General features: G+C 37.6%; 1 protein-coding gene across 6 annotated transcripts in view; it reads right to left on the minus strand.

The window, feature by feature from the left end:
• The window catches only part of QSER1 (glutamine and serine rich 1), a 74,541-nt gene that overhangs the window by 39,860 nt on the left and 17,057 nt on the right, over positions 1-17,624 (minus strand). For 2 of the 6 annotated variants that reach the window (XM_049096320.1, XM_049096319.1), the window contains exons 2-4: positions 6,261-6,449; positions 3,304-3,416; positions 2,759-2,920 (exon numbers count right to left, since the gene is read on the minus strand). In XM_049096320.1, the coding sequence (XP_048952277.1) occupies positions 2,759-2,855 (97 nt within the window). In that variant the 5' untranslated portion in view covers positions 2,856-2,920; positions 3,304-3,416; positions 6,261-6,449. Of the gene's footprint in view, positions 1-2,758; positions 2,921-3,303; positions 3,417-6,260; positions 6,783-17,624 lie in introns of those variants that run through there. The other 4 variants (XM_025452405.3, XM_025452406.2, XM_025452407.3 and 1 more) reach the window with 3 other exon arrangements.

Genomic DNA, 17,624 nt, shown 5'->3' on the forward strand with positions numbered 1-17,624 from the left:
GCAGGCTCCACATAGGGAGTCTGACACGGGACTCGATCCCAGGTCTCCAGGATCATGCCCTGAGGTGAAGGCAGACGGTCAACCGCTGAGCCACCCAGGCATCCCAGCCACCCAGGCGTACCCTACTTATTTATTTTAGAGGCATGTGTACGCACACGCAGGGGAGAGGTGTAGATGGAGAGGAAGAGAAAGTCCCAAGCAGACAGAGTGCTAAGCATGGAGCACAATGTGGCACTGGATCTCATGATCCTGAGATTACGGCCTGAGCTAAAATCAAGGGTCGGTCACTTAACTGACTGAACCACTCAGGCACCTCAAAACAGCTAGCTTTCTTTTTTTTTTTTTTTTTTTTTAATTTTTTATTTATTTATGATAGTCACAGAGAGAGAGAGGCAGAGGCACAGGCAGAGAGAGAAGCAGGCTCCATGCACCGGGAGCCCGACGTGGGATTCGATCCTGGGTCTCCAGGATCGTGCCCTGGGCCAAAGGCAGGCGCCAAACCGCTGCGCCACCCAGGGATCCAACAGCTAGCTTTCTTAAAGCAAAAACAAAATTACAAAGGTATTTGAATTCCTATTTATAATTGTTATATAAATGAGTTTATATATGTTCGATAAGGTCATCTGAAAATTAAGAAAGCAATAAAAATATATGTAATCTCCAGTGATTAATTTATCCTGAAATCTCAATGCAATTGCAACAGGATACAATATCCATAACATTAAAATTAAACCCAAACTGCCTACGTTTAATATGATAAATGAATCTAAAAATATACAATGAGATTAACACTGCAAAGTTTCTTTTATCAAAATATATACATTTTTGGGGCATCTAGGTGGCTCACTCTGTTAGGTGTCCGACTTTTGATTTGGGCTCAGGTCATGATCTCAGGGTCATAGGATCAAGATCCAAATCAGCTCCTCACTCGGGAAAGTCTGCTGGAGGTTCTCTCTCTCCCTCTCCCTCTGCCTCCCCTGCCACCCCGTGCACCCCTCTCTAATAAATAAAACTTAAGAAAAAAAAATATATATACACATTTTAAAATGTTTTGGCTTCCTATGAACAAATTCCAATGATAATAGGTGCATGCTTATCATAAAAGGCTGACCAGAAATTAATATTGTCAAGAAGAGATTATTCACATTTCAGGAAAGCATTCTAGCTAAAAGTTACCGTATATCTTTATGACCCAAAAGTTCTACTTCTAGAAATTTATTCTGTGGAAATAAGTGGACACAAAGATATTTGTACAAGAAACTTCTTATAGTTATTGTGTGTGCTAATAAGTAGGAACCACACATATGTCCATCATCATAGGACTGATCAAATAATTATGGCATATCCTATTAATACTATTGCTATAAACACTGATTAAGTGGATATATATGTTTTGATATACAAAGATATTTACTGATACTTTACCAAAGAAGAGTAAATATCAGACTTAACTCTTCTCTACAAAAGTGGGACTGTAGTTAGGAAAAGTTACCGTATATCTTTATGACCCAAAAGTTCTACTTCTAGAAATTTATTCTGTGGAAATAAGTGGACACAAAGATATTTGTACAAGAAACTTCTTATAGTTATTGTGTGTGCTAATAAGTAGGAACCACACATATGTCCATCATCATAGGACTGATCAAATAATTATGGCATATCCTATTAATACTATTGCTATAAACACTGATTAAGTGGATATATATGTTTTGATATACAAAGATATTTACTGATACTTTACCAAAGAAGAGTAAATATCAGACTTAACTCTTCTCTACAAAAGTGGGACTGTAGTTAGGAACTATCCCCTTCCCTTTTGTAGACCTTTTTATTGTTTATTGTTTACATGTTTTTTAGTGACTGCCATTAACATTTTTTTTGTTGATTTAGAAAAATAGAAGAAAAAAGAAAAAAAAGGAAAAAAGATTCTCTGGCCCTTTCAAAAACCTTCTTCTTACCGTTAAATGTCAAAAAGTATTACTATGAAGACAAAATATATAGTTACACTTGAAAAAATAACATTTAAAATTTGTTTAAAATAGTATATATAAATAGGGGAAATACAATAATATCAGCCTATAATGGCTTTTACTAAATAGTGACATAATCTGTTCAATTCTGGATAACTTTACATTACTCTAATGATGAAATCAGTCCCGAGACTGTTTTTTACTATACTACCTACTCAGCCTGAAGTCACTAAGATAAATGAATTTAATTGTTCACCAAAAAAGCCAAAAATGATAAATATGGCAGGTGATGGATGTGTTAATTAACCAGACTTGGGGTGGGGGTACTCTTAAAATCACAAAGCACATTTCAAACATCTAACAATTTTATAGCAATTATACCTCAATAAAGCTGAAATGGAAAAATAAAAGAAATGTTTGCTTCTATTAAGTAGACAAGTAACTACTTAAATTGTTAGGTTTGAACTTTATATCTAAGGTTTATTTTTTAATAATTATCTTCTTCTGTCTACTTAAGTAGACAAGTAACTACTTAAATTGTTAGGTAAGAACTTTATATCTAAGGTTTATTTTTTAATAATTATCTTCTTCAACTTATTCGTTTTCATCAGAGTGATAAATCTGACTTCTCTCTAATGTAAAATTGTGAAAAATTCCAGGTTTTAAAGTTCACTGGGAAGTCAGTAATTACTCTCAGCCACACTACAGAGTGACAAGGCCATGAAAAGTTTCTTTTTTATCAGTATTTTTTCTGGACTTAAAATTTCTGAAAACAAAGAATCAATCACCTGTCTGCCAGGATGGAGCCCTGAATTGTGGTAAAAGAGTAGTTCCTGAAGAAGCAGCCTGAGCAGTTCGGGATTCAACAGCAGAGAGAAAGTTCATCACTGAAGATTCTTTAGTGTTAGTGCTGGCACTGTTCACACTAGTATCAAATATTCCAGAAAGACCTACATTTGAAGATATAGGATATATCACAAGGTAAATATTTATGAGTATAAAATTATATTTCTGTTCTTATTTTTAAAAGGAATTTCTGAAATCTGAGGCCAAAAGATCTACAACCCTCAACGATTTTATTCTGAAACAGCAAACAAATATTAATTTGACCAAGTGTAGTTAGAATTTAAAATCCACAAAGATCCATGAAAAAAGATCTCCCAACTAATTATATAGGTATTTCCTATCAGTGAAAGACAAAGTTTTGATTTCATTTTCACTTTTCCCAAGGCTCCATTTTGTCCTCCCCCCATGCATAACCCAATATGTGAAAACTGATTTTTCTTCTCGTTCACTACATGTAGCCAGATTCATTCCAGAAGAGCATTTTTACCAGTTGGCTGAGGTGTGGTAGCATATCCAGGAAGCTGATGAGAGGCTGCAAAGGTCTGTCTCTGAAGGAGATCGGTTTCAGAATGTGAGGGATGTCCTTCTTCATAGCTCAAACTAAAGAATAATAAAAAAGAAGTGACCAAAAAACACAGAGCTCAAATCATAGTACCAAAACATTTATAGGAGAACAATTATCAAAAGTAGCAGAAACCTCCGATTAAATTCCTGACCTACACACCAATAGATCAAACACAGTCTCACAACACTGTCAAAATGGGGTAAATACTTTGAAGATACCCTATGAAGAAAAATGATGCATAGTATTTTCCTTAATTTAACTTTACTTTCTTTTACTGGGAGAGAAGAGACATGGTATGGTGGGGAGAGCAAGAGCCTGGAAAACAGGACAGCTGAGGTTCATTGTCCAAGCTCTACCGCTGGCTTACATTTCAATAAGGATTTCAATGAGGAACTTAATGAATGTCAGACTAAATTCCTCATCCGTATGAATAAAGGACTAGACAAGATAATCTCTAAAGTCCCTCTAATTCTAACTTTCTATGGAAAATCAGATAATTCGAATAAACTGATAATTAAAATAATACCTAGAAAATTTCAAACTTGTATATTTTGAGGGCAACACAGAACAAGAGATTTTTCTCCCCTTGATTTTTACTTTGAATATTTTAAACTCATTGAAAAATTGAACTAGTCCAATGAAAAACTTATATCCTTTCCTTAAAATTCATCAACTTTTCGTTACCTTCATTTTTCTTTATGCAGATATAAACACACTTTTTTAGATTAAACTATTTGAATATAAGTTGCAGACATGATGCTGCATCTTTAAATATTTCAGTTGCATCTCCTAGAAACTGAGCATTCCTTTATATAGTCAATTATCATTATTAGACTTGAAGAAATTTAACATTAAGTCAATAGTGGTATGTAATAACAGAGGTCATATTCCAATTTCCCAATTGTTGCCAAAATGTTTGGGATTTTAAAGCTCTATGTAGAATCCAATCAAAATTTAAGAACTGTATTTGATTATGTCTCTTTGAATTGATAACAGTGCCTTTACCCTGCCTCTGATCCCAGATCCCTTTTGTTTTGATTTCATGACACACTTGTTGTTGTTGAGTAATCCAAGTCAGTTGAATGGAGACTATCCCAAATTCTGGCTCTGTCTAATCAATTCCTCCTGAGAAGTACATAAATGATATAGTCTGTACTTCTTATTGTATCAGATGAAGATGCACGTCAGCCTGTCTCACTACTGGTGATGCTAAACTTGAAGTGGTTATGTACACCTGTCAGATCTCTCCCTGTAGTTGTTTTTTCTCCTTTGAAATGCAGTTGTGTGGGATGCCTGGGTGGCTCAGCGGTTGAGCATCTGCCTTTGGCTTAGAGTGTGATCCTGGAGTTCCAGGATCGAGTCCCAGCTCGGGTTTCCTGAGAGAACCCGGCTTCTCTCTCTGCCTGTGTCTCTGCCTTTCTCTCTGTGTCTCCCATGAGTAAATAAAATACATATATTAAAAGAAAATAAATGCAACTGTGAGGTGTTACAGTGTAAAAATCTTATGCCCAACAGCCAAAGGTTTCAGACACCATCCACTAATGACTTTTAATTCAATTATGACACTGGAGATTGGAAATGGTAGTTTTCTAATTACATCATTCTTTTAATATTTAAAAGGCAGTATTTACAAAATAAAAATGAGCCCTTTTTCCCTCTCATGTACATGACACATATATATACATACACACACACGCGCGCACTTATGTTTAATGTTTTTCTAAAATGCACATATCTTACACTTAAAAAATATCACTGTAGAGTTTTAAAAATTTACGTACAGTTGACATATATTAGTTTCAGGTGTACAAGACAGTGATTCAACAATTATACACATTATGAAATGCTTACCATAACACATGTAATTACCATCTGTCACCATACAACATTATTACAATATTATTGACCATATTCCCTGCTAGGAACATTTGTATACAAGTCTTTCATGGACATATGTTTTCATTTCTCTTAAATATCTAGGAGTGGAATTACAGGGTCATAAAATAGGTGCATTTTACATTACCATCAGTAACGAATCAACATTCCACTTTTACTTTACATCCTTGTCATGACATGATGTTTTCAGTCTTCCTTTTTAAAAAAGATTTAGAGAGTGAGAGAGAGGGTGAGAGAGAGCACGAGTAGGAGGGGCAGAGAGAGGGAGACTCTCAAGCAGACTGTGCTCAGGCTGGAGCCCAACGCAGTGCTTGATCCCACAACCCTAAGACCACGACCTGAGCGGAAACTAAGAGTCAGCCACTTTTTTTTTTTTTTTTAAGATTTTATTTATTTATTCATAGAGATGCAGAGAGAAAGAGAGAGAGGCAGAGACACAGGCAGAGGGAGAAGCAGGCTCCACGCAGGGAGCCCGACATGGGACTCGATCCTGGGTCTCCAGGATCAGGCCCTGGGCTGAAGGCAGCGCTAAACTGCTGAGCCACCCGGGCTGCCCATGGCCTGTTTTTATTATAATAGTCATCTTTGTAGGTGTGAAATAGTATCTCATTGTAGCTTTGATTTGCATTTACCTAATGATGTTGAACATCTTTATTATTTTAAAAATTATTTATTTATTTGAGAGAGAGACAGAGTGTGCCATTTGAATGACAGCAGAAGAGAATCCTCAAGCAGACCCCTGCTGAGTGGGGAGCCCGACTTGGAGCTGATCCCACAACCCTGAGATCACGACCTGAACTGAAATCAACAGTCAGACAGTTAATCCAATGAGCCACCCAGACACCCCCATTTTGAATTAATTTTTCTACATAGTGTTAGGTAGTAATCTAACTTTATTCTTTTGTTACTCATTCTGAATATAATTTGAAATGCTTTAATAATAAAAAACCAAATACCAGCTGTTATTTTCAAAATATTCCTACCATTTTATCTGCTTTTCAGATTATCATAGCAATCATGCTTTATATTAAAACAATCTAGGAGGCGCCTGGGTGGCTCAGTTGGTTAAGCTTCTGCCTTCAACTCAGGTCATGATCTTGAGGTCCTGGGATCCAGCCAGTCCTGTGTCGGGTTCCCTGCTCCGTGGGGAGTCTGCTTCTCCCTCTCTCTATCTGAAATAAATAAGTAAAAATTTTTAGGAAATTAAAAAAATAAAACAGTCTACACATATACATTTCCTTGTTCTGTCAGGTGACAGAGCCTACAAATGAAGACTCCTCATGGCAGGCTCTGTGCCTCAAAGGCTGGGAGTCCATATACATTATTTAATATAGAACCTGCTCTAATACAGATAGTTCTTCCTAGCTCCCAAGGCCTGAATGGGTAGTAGGGAGAAAGAGAACTTAAACTATCCCCATATATACTCCAAAGTTACAGGAGATAAGACCTAGAGAAGAATAAGGAGAATATTAATCTTCATATTCCCAGCCTAGCATAAAACTTCAATCTTCCATCCCTTCTCCACCCACTCAAAATAAGGTAGATTCAATGTTGAAGATAAGAAGGACCAGAATTTTGCAGGGGGAAGTAACATCTTCCTTCAGTTGCTGTCACTTAAATGCCAAACTAAAAAAGTGACATTTTGCTATAAAATAAAACCAAAAGATTAATTATTCAGTTACTACCCACTATTTTAAGTCTGAACATTCTTTCCCTAACCTTAATTTTATTTTATTTTTTTTGAGATGAGGAGAAAGGGAGAACTAGAGAGAGGGAGGGGAAAGAAGGGAGAAAGGAATAGGAGAGAATCCCAAACAGGCTCCATCCAAGGCACCAAGCCCCATGTAGGCCTCCATCTCACAATCCTGAGATGATGATCTGAGCCAAATTCAAGGGTCAGATGCTTAACTGACTGAGCCACCCAGATGTCCCAAACTTCTTAATTTTAATCTAATATGTTCAGCAAAGAAAATTAAGTTTTAAGGCAGATAAGAAGCCAGAGGAAAAAAATCTCATCTAAATGATAATTCATATAGTGATGGTATATAATCATAAGAAAAAAATGTTTTAAAACATACTACTGAGAATAAGCTATCTTACAGTTTCTATCCAGTTAGTAAGAACATACAAATCTACCCCTTGGGTAACATACTCTTATGTCCACAGTAGTTAAGAAATAAACACATTCCAAGTTTTAAAATCAATTAGCAAAAAAATAAAAATATAAAAAAAATAAAATCAATTAGCAAAAGTTCTATGAAATATGTTAAATCCCAGGGAAACAAGCCAGTACTTGCACACAAATAATAAGTTACTTAAGCACTGAATGAATGATTTTGCCTTATGTAGACCTATTTTTTATTTTTATTTTTATTTTTTAAGATTTTATTTATTTATTCATGTGAGACACAGAGAGAGAGGGAGAAACAGGCTCCATGCAGGGAGCCCGACGTGGGACTCGATCCCGGGTCTCCAGGATCAGGCCCTGGGCTGAAGGCGGCGCTAAACCGCTGAGCCCCCCGGGCTGCCCTAGACCTATCTATTTTTTAAAGATTTAGGGATCCGGGATCCCTGGGTGGCGCAGTGGTTTGGCGCCTGCCTTTGGCCCAGGGCGCGATCCTGGAGATCTGGGATTGAATCCCACGTCAGGCTCCCGGTGCATGGAGCCTGCTTCTCCCTCTGCCTGTGTCTCTGCCTCTCTCTCTCTCTCACTGTGTGCCTATCATGAATAAATAAAAATTTATAAAAAAAGAAAGATTTAGGGATCCCTGGGTGTCGCAGCGGTTTGGCGCCTGCCTTTGGCCCAGGGCGCGATCCTGGAGACCTCGGATCGAATCCCACGTCGGGCTCCCGGTGCATGGAGCCTGCTTCTCCCTCTGCCTATGTCTCTGCCTCTCTCTCTCTCTCTCTCTCTCTGTGTGAATATCATAAAAAATAAATTTAAAAAAAATTAAAGATTTATTTATTTTAGAGAGAGAAAGTGTGTCAGAAAGGAGCAGAGCAAGAAGGGGAGAGAGTCAAGCAAAACTGCACTGAGTGGGGTGCCCAACACAGTGCTCAATCCCATGACCCTGAGATTATGACCTGAGCCAAATCAGGAGTCAGAAACTCAATGGACTACATCACCCAGGCACCCCACCTTAAGTAGTCCTATTACTTTCTTCTCTGTGTTAAAGAAATTGGCCACTGAAGATATAGATATTCTGGTATAATAAAAACAAAATTCTCTTTAAGCTTTGAAAATATGATTTTAGGGGATCCCTGGGTGGCTCAGCGGTTTGGCGCCTGTCTTTGGCCCAGGGCGCGATCCTGGAGACCAGGGATCGAATCCCACATCGGGCTTCCGGTGCATGGAGCCTGCTTCTCCCTCTGCCTGTGTCTCTGCCTCAATCTCTCTCTCTGTGACTATCATAAAAAAAAAAAAAATTGAAAATATGATTTTAGTCTTAGATATATCAACTTTTCATAGTCAAGAAAAAAAAGACCCTGGATTAGAAGGAGCCCCAGATTCCAGTCCTGATTCTTCAAATAACATGCTAGAAGACTTTCAGCAAAACGTAATCTTGTAGAGCCTTCATTTTCCTATTTATAAAGCCTAATGCTCTTTGTATTAACTCATATTCTGAGTCAAGCTAGATATTTTTACTTCATCTATCATACAGTATTTAGTACAAAATCTGTCTTCAAAATTGAGTACAGAGATAAATTACATGGAATTCATGTAATTAACTTTGTGTGTGGAATTCTAATGTGTCTGTCCCACTCACACTTAAATGTCAAGTTATTTTATAAATACTTTATTTTATTTTAGCTAATCATACTCTGAGAATTAGTAACAAAAACCTGAAGTATAAGAATAATCAGCCTTGGGATGCCTGGGTGGCTCAGCAGTTGAGCATCTGCCTTTGGCTAAGGGCATGATCCTGGAGTGCTGGGATCAAGTCCCATATCAGGCTCCCTGCATGGAGCCTGCTTCTCCCTCTGCCTGTGTCTCTGCCTCTGTGTGTGTGTGTGTGTGTGTCTCATGAATAAATAAATAAAATCTTAAAAAAAAAAAAAAAAGAATAATCAACCCCAACCCCTTGGTGGCTCAGACGGTTAGGCATTCAACTCAATCTCAGCTCAGGTCTTTTTTTCTTTGAAAAGAAAGAAACATATGTGTACATGGTGGGGGGCAGTGGGGGGACAAGGATGTGGAAAAACTAGAACCCTTATACATTGCTAGTGGGAAAATAAAATGCTGCAGCTACTTTGGAAAATAATCTAGCAGTTCTTCATAATGTTAAACACAGAATTACCATAAAATCCCAACAATTCCACTACTAGGTATCTACCCAAGGAAAACGAAACATATGTTCAAATACTTTTATGCAGGGGATCCCTGGGTGGCGTGGCGGTTTAGCGCCTGCCTTTGGCCCAGGGCGCAATCCTGGAGACCTGGGATCGAATCCCTCCTCGGGCTCCCGGTGCATGGAGCCTGCTTCTCCCTCTGCCTATGTCTCTGCCTTTCTCTCTCTGTGACTATCATAAATAAATAAAAATTAAAAAAATAAAAAAACAAATACTTTTATGCAAATATTCACAAGAGCATTATTTGTAAAGCCAAACAGTGAAAACAACCAAATATACATCAACTAGTGAACGAATAAACAAAATAAGCTACATCTATGCAATGGAATATTATTCTGCTAAAAGTACTTATAGTACTATGCTAACCACATGGATGAATTTCTAAAACATTATGCTTAGTCAAGGAATCCAAACACAAAAGAACACGTATTTTATTATTCCATTTATATGAAATGCCCAGAAAAGGCAAATCTAAAGAGACAGAAAATGGATAAATGGTCGCCTAGAATTAGGGGTGAGAATGAGGAATGATTATAAATGGACACAAAGTTTCTTTTTAGGGGTAATGAAAAGGTTTGAAGATTAGATTGTGATGACACTGTGGTGATATAAATATACTAAAAATCACAGTATACTTAAAATAGGAGGATTTTACAGTGTGATAAATTAAATCTCAATAAAACTTAATTTTAAAAAATTGATTTCTTTGAAAGAACCAAATGGCTGCTTCTTTGGGCCTTCAATTTCTCATCTGAAGACTACATCAGAGCACAAGTAACTCCTATTCACTCACTGTATCACCCACTCTTTAGGGGCCATTAGAAGTGGGTTTTGCAAAACATTAGAAGGCAGAAAAGAAGAACCTAAATATTATTCGTCCGTTGTCTCCACCACAACCATGTTTTCAGCCAAGCCACATCCCTCTACAACTATAGCTCCTTTTGGGCTCCAATAACTTGTTACCTGGCTCCACTGGCCTAGAAATGGCTTCACACTGCTACAACTCATTCAAAGTCCCATCCTTTTTTGGTTCCCTTAACCTTGCCTCTTCAACTATAAGACTGAGCCCCTCATTAACACAAATCAAATGAATCAAAGGAATGAAATTATGTTTCAGGTAGCATCCTTAACTGATAATTAGTGTAAAGGAAGGACAATTGGTACTTTGTACCAACAAATTATTAAAACAAGTATGATTTCTTGAGATAAGTAAACTTGCTTTAACAGTTACATACATCTTTAATGATCTTTACCAAAACAATTATATTTCATTTTATATAAATGATACACTAAAGTGGGTTAAACAGATGTTTTCCTTTTTGCTAAGAAGGTGAAATAAAGACTAGTATGGTATTTCCTGCCTAGTGGTGTGGTAGGGCATATTAAAAAAAATCAGTCTATCAGTTCCAAACATTATCCACACAAAGAGAGACAGATTTTGGCATTTGTAACAGATGCCCAAGAAAAACGATGCCAAAGTCAAGGCTATGAGGAGTTTCCGTCTGTTGTTCTGTCAGGAAATAAATGAAATGTGATGGTGATGTGGCATATGCTTGGCTATATTCATAATAAGAGACACCAAGGCTTGGGTTGGGTTGGACACAATTCCAAAATTCCATTTCATCATCTTCCTTTTTTATTTGTCATCACCTGTATTACTGACCTTTCCTTTGAACAAAGACAAAATTTTCAGATCCAACTTTTCTCATCTCCAATATTTTCTGGAACACTTTTCTTTTAGAAGAAATACATCTGTACAGCTACATGCAAAAGAATGAAACTGGACCACTTTCTTTGGCTATACATAAAAATAAATCAAATATATTAAAGATCTAAATATTAAGATGTGAAACCATAAAACTCCTGCAAGAAAACATAGGCAGTAAATTTCTGGACATCAGCCTTAGCAGTATATTTCTGGATCTGTATCCTCAGGCCAGGGAAACAAAACCAAAAATAAACAACTGGGACTATATCAAACTAGTAAACTTTTGCATAGCAAAGAAAACCATCAATAAAACAAAAGGGCAACCTACTGACTAGAAGATATCTGCAAATGATATATCCAATATGGGGTTAATACCCGAAATATAAAGAACTCATACAACTCACCAAAAACACAAATAATCCAGTTAAACCAAAACACAAATAATCCAGTTAAAAAATGAACAGAGGACCAGAAAAGACATTTTCCTAAAGAAAACATATAAATGGTCACAGACCCATGAAAAGATGCTCAATATCACTAATCACCAGGGAAATGCATACCAAAATCACAATGAGATTATCACCTCACACCAATCAGAATGGCTAAAAAAAAGACAAGAAATAAGCAATGCTGGCAAGCATGTGGAGAAAAGGGAACCCTCATGCACTATTGGTAGGAATGTAAATTGGTACAGCTACTATGGAAAACAGTAGGGAGGTTCCTCAAGAAATTAAAAATATCATACAACCTAATAATGACAATTGCTAGTCTCGTCCATACAACCTAATAATGACAATTGCTAGTCTAGTCTAATAATGATAATCTATGACAAGAAATATCATACAATATGGTAATTTTACTTCTCGATATTTACCCAAAGAAAACTAAAACACAAATTCAAAATATATTCACCCCTATGTTTACTGCAGCATTATTTACAAAAGCCAAGATACGGAAGTAACCTAAATGTCCACCCATAGATGAATGGAAAAAGATGTGGTGTATATATACACAATAAAATATTCAGCCATAAAAGTGAAATTTCCCCATTTGCAACAACATGGATGGACCAAGAAGATATTATGCTAAGTGAAATAACTCAGAGAAAGACAAATATCATATTTTACTTATATGCGGCATCTAAAAACAAAAAACAGAAATAGGCTCATAAATACAGAGAACTGGTAGCTGCCAAAGGGGAGGGGATTGGAGAAAGGGCAAAACAGGTGAACAGGATTAAGAAGTACAAACTTCCAGGGGCACCTCGGTGGCTCAGTTGGTTAGGTATTGGACTCTTGATTTTGGCTCAGGTCATGGTCTCAGGTTCTTTGCACTGAGCCCCAAGAGAGGTTCTGTGTTGGGTGTGGAGCTTGCTTGGGATTTTCTCTCCCACTACTTCAGCTCTGCCCGTCCACCCCCACACTCTCACTGGCACTCTCTCTCAAAAACAAAAAAAAACAAATTTCCAGTTATAAATACTTATAAATAAATAAGTCACAGGGTACCTAGATGGCTCAGTCAGTTGAGCGTCTGATTCTTGATTTTAGCTCGGTCATGAGATCAAGGCCCAAGTTGGGCTCTGTGCTGGGCATGGAGCCTGTTTGAGATTCTTTCTCTCCCTCTGCTTCCCCCTACCCTCCACTCCCACTCTCTCTCTCTCAAAAAAAAATTATATATATATATATATATATATATATATAAAATAAATAAGTCACAGGGATGACCAGAACAGCATAGGGAATATAGTCAATATAGAATATAATGCAAAATAGGATATATACTGCAATAACTTTGTACAGGGACAGATGGTAACTACACTTATCACAGTAAGCATTTCATAATGTATTTAATTGTCAGATCACGATCTTGCAGGTCTGAAACTCATATAATATTGTATGTCAACTATACTTCAATTTAAAAATGTTTAAAAAGAAAACTGGGGGGCACCTGGGTGGCTCAGTCAGTTAAGCATCTGCTTTCAGCTCAGGTCATGATCCCAGAATCCTGGGATTGAGCCCCACATTGGGCTCCTTGCTCGGCAGGGTGGGGGTCTGCTTCTCCAACACCATCTGCCCCTCTTCCTACTGGTGCACGCATGCCTCTCTCACAAATAAATAAATGGAATCTTTAAAAAAAAGAAAAAGAAAAAGAAAACCAGGGGGAAAGAAACCCCAAATACATCTATCAAAGCAAATTACTTTGTGATTCAAACTTTTGCAATGTATTAACTCCTGTAAGGTCAACATTAACATAGTCATTTAAGAAGTAGACAAAAATGGGCAGCCCAGAGGGGCTCAGCGGTTTAGCGCCACCTTCAGCCCAGGGCCTGATCCTGGAGACCCGGGATGGAGTTCCACATTGGGCTCCCGGGATGGAGCCTACTTCTCCCTTCGCCTCTGTCTCTGTCTCTCATGAATAAATAAATAAAATCTTAAAAAAAAAAAAAAGAAGTAGATAAAGATGGTCATGTGAGCCCTGGATGATTGTCTATCATTTTAGGCTCTGAAGGAATTATTAAAAATGAACTAATGTACAACTGGTTATTTCTCACAACACATAACATAGTTCAAATTTCCAGGATTCAGGGACGCCTGGGTGGCTCAGTGGTTGAGCATCTGCCTTTGCCTCAGTTTGTGATCTTGGGGTCCTGGGATCGAGTCCTGCATGGAGCCTTTCTCCCTCTGTCTGTGTCTCTGCCTCTCTCTTTCTGTGTCTCTCATGAAGAAATAAATAAAATCTTAAAAAAAAAACAAAAAAAAAAACCTCCCAGGATTCAAATGTATAGGTATCACAAAATGTTTTTTATTTTAGCTTCTTCATTTTATCTGATTGTTTGTGGCCTAGTTCCCTTAACAAACTGAATTTCTTCCTCTTATGAGAAACTATTACAGCTGAATTTTTACTGTATCACAATTTTGTTCACTATTAACATGGTCTAGGATTTCTAGGCATTAGGTAAGTCAAGTATGTCTAAAGATACACGTTTATCACAATTCACATTTATGTGCTGATATCTAGACATTTATATGCCTTTGATTTAATATAAGAACCTAATAACATTTTATAGAGTAGAGAAAAAGATTTTCAGGTAAATCAAAACCCAAAGTTATAATATTCAGTATATTTGATACTCAATATGCTGTTTTTTCCTTCTCCACAAATTTTAATAAACATTAACCAAAAATTTCCTATAAGCTCAAAAGGTTTGCTACTTGTTTTAAGGATGTTTCCAGAAATTTGTAAGTCCATTAAAAAAAAAATTTTTATTTATTTATTCATGACAGACACAGAGACACAGGCAGAGGGAGAAGCAGGCTCCCTACGGGGAGAGCTCACTGTGGGACTCAATCCCAGGACCCTGGGATCACGACCTGAGCCAAAGGCAGATACTCAGCCACTGAACCCCTCAGGTGCTCCAACTTGTAAGCCCATTAATCAAAGACATAAAACCACTATTATAACATTGTAATTGCATTATATTACTTATACCATCACAAAACTGACTTATATACCAAAGCAGGTAGACTGCCTTAAAATATTCTACATATTATAGTTATGTTAAAAAATGTTTTAAGTCTGTTTTCAACCTCATACTATGGTTGAAAGAGATACATAAGTAGCCTTAAATTTGCTTTGAAATAATACAAAATAAATACAAAGTAGGGAAATTAGTGGAGGTATATATATGAAATTAGTGGAGGTATATATATGAATAAGACTGATAACGTGTTGAAGTTTTTTTCTTGTTTGTTTTTGTGAGTGTTGAAGTTTTTAAAGCTGACTAATGAATAAGTAGGGGTTCATTGTAGCATTCTCTCTAAATGTGTTTGGAAATTTTCCTTAATAAAAATGTTATTGTCTGTAATAGAGAAAATAAAGCTCCAAGTGGCTGGATTTCTGGTTCACAACAATTATTAATGCAAATGAAAAAATTATAATGAACATTAAAAGAAAGGTATACACAATAGTTTGAAACAATAGGTAAAAACAATTTTATAACTTACAAGCTTACTATCTTAGTTTTTTATAAACATGCCTGTTAAGTATGAATAACATTCATACTCACTCCAAAGTACACTTTATGAGGATGATGTTAAGATAAGCGTAATAAGGTGCACAATAGATCAGGGTTAATTAGCTGATATACCAGATTAGGTTTTAATAGCAAGTCTGAAACCATCATGTCCTATGCTATATCAAAACAATTTATAAGTTTTAGAAGCAACTAACATTAGCATGTTAGGAAGGATCAGATTGAAACCAAACTTGTTCTTGTTTAAAAAAAACACAGGGGGGATCCCTGGGTGGCGCAGTGGTTTGGCGCCTGCCTTTGGCCCAGGGCGCGATCCTGGAGACCCGGGATCGAATCCCCCATCGGGCTCCCGGTGCATGGAGCCTGCTTCTCCCTCTGCCTGTGTCTCTGCCTCTCTCTCTCTCTCTGTGACTATCATAAATAAATAAAATTAAAAATAAATAAATAAATAAATAAATAAAATAAAATAAAAAAAAACACAGGGATTCCTGGGTGGCTCAGTGGTTTAGCGCCTGCCTTCGGCCCAGGGCATGATCCTGGAGTCCCTGGATGGAGTCCCACATTGGGCTTCCTGCATGGAGCCTGCCCCTCTCTCTCTCTCTCTCTCTCTCTCTGTCTCATGAATAAATAAAATATATTTTTTAAAAAACCCACAAAGATATTAACCAATGACAAAACACCATTGCTGGTTTTGTTTTTTGTATAGCCACAGTTTTTTTTTTTAAGATTTTATTTATTTATTCGAGAGAGAGAGAGAGAGAGAGAGAGAGGCAGAGACACAGGCAGAGGGAGAAGCAGGCTCCATGCAGGGAGCCCAACGCAGAACTCGATCCGGAGACTCCAGGATCATGCCCTGGGCCTAAGGCAGGCGTTAAACCGCTGAGCCATCCAGGGATCCCCTATAGTCACAGTTCTATTTAAATCCTATCCTTCCAAATCATTCACACTTTTATTTTGGGATTATTCCACTAGACTCTTTGTGGCTCTGGGCAAATCAAACTTTGACTTAGTCTAATGTCTATAAAAGTGAGAATACCACCAGCAATACTCATTTTCCAGTTTGTTCAATATGAGAGATGTTTTAAAATGTTAAGCCATCTAATTTAAGCAGACCCAAGCAAAAGTATTTTAGGCTTATCCACATTTTTGTATTTGTCATGCTTCACTGGGTCAGACAAATCTGGTCTCAAGTTATTTAAATAGGATCAGTGATCACATAGTGATGAGAATGATGAAGTCATATGAAAATTTCATTATTTTATGCTTAGTTATACCCCATAAGGGCCTACAGGCCTACCTCTTGTCCTACCATAGGACAAGCTACATGGTCAGGATCCCTAAGGGACCTTAAACTTATGGAGGCCAAATTTAAATTCTGAAGAGGAGCTAACAAGTCAAAGCAAAATATATGTCAGCATTAAATATATTTGTTTTAAAAAAAGATTTATTGATTTTAGAGGGAGAGTGTGTGTGTGCACAAGTGGGAGGAGGAGCAGAGGGAGGGAGAGACTCTTCAAGCAGTCTCCCTACTGAACACAGAGCCCTACATGGGGCTGGATCTCAGGACCTGAGCTGAAAAACAAGAGTTGGAAAGTTAACTAACTAAGCCATTCAGGTGCCCCAGAGTCAAATATTCTTTAGAAAATCATTATTTTTTTTTAATTTTTATTTATGATAGAGAGAGAGAGAGAGGCAGAGACACAGGCAGAGGGAGAAGCAGGCTCCATGCACCGGGAGCCCGACATGGGATTCAATCCCGGGTCTCCAGGATCGCGCCCTGGGCCAAAGGCAGGCGCCAAACCGCTGCACCACCCAGGGATCCCGAAAATCATTATTTATTGAAGTTATTATATGATGGGTACATGGCAGAAAAAAAATCCAACTGCTCAAGGTAGACTGTCAAGAAACAGCCAAGTTAATGAAGATGGACCAACAATAAACAAGAACAGAGAAATGTTTAATATCAAGTATGGATGAGTGCTATGAAGAAACCTCAAGAAGAGCAGTAGGCGGGGCAGCCCAGGTGGCCCTGCGGTTTAGCGCCTGCCTTCCGCCCAGGGCCTGATCCTGGAGACCTGGGATGGAGTCTCATGTCAGGCTCCCTGCAGGGAGCCTGCTTCTGCCTCTGCCTCTGCCTGTGTCTCTGCCTCTCCCTCTCCCTCTGTCTCTGTCTCTCATGAATGAATAAACAAAATCTTTAAAAAAAAAAAAAAAAAAAGAAGAGCATTAGGCTACACAGTGATGGGGGAGGTGCAT

The sequence above is a fragment of the Canis lupus genome, chromosome 18, assembly GCF_003254725.2.
Source record: "Canis lupus dingo isolate Sandy chromosome 18, ASM325472v2, whole genome shotgun sequence".
NCBI classification, from domain to species: domain Eukaryota; kingdom Metazoa; phylum Chordata; class Mammalia; order Carnivora; family Canidae; genus Canis; species Canis lupus.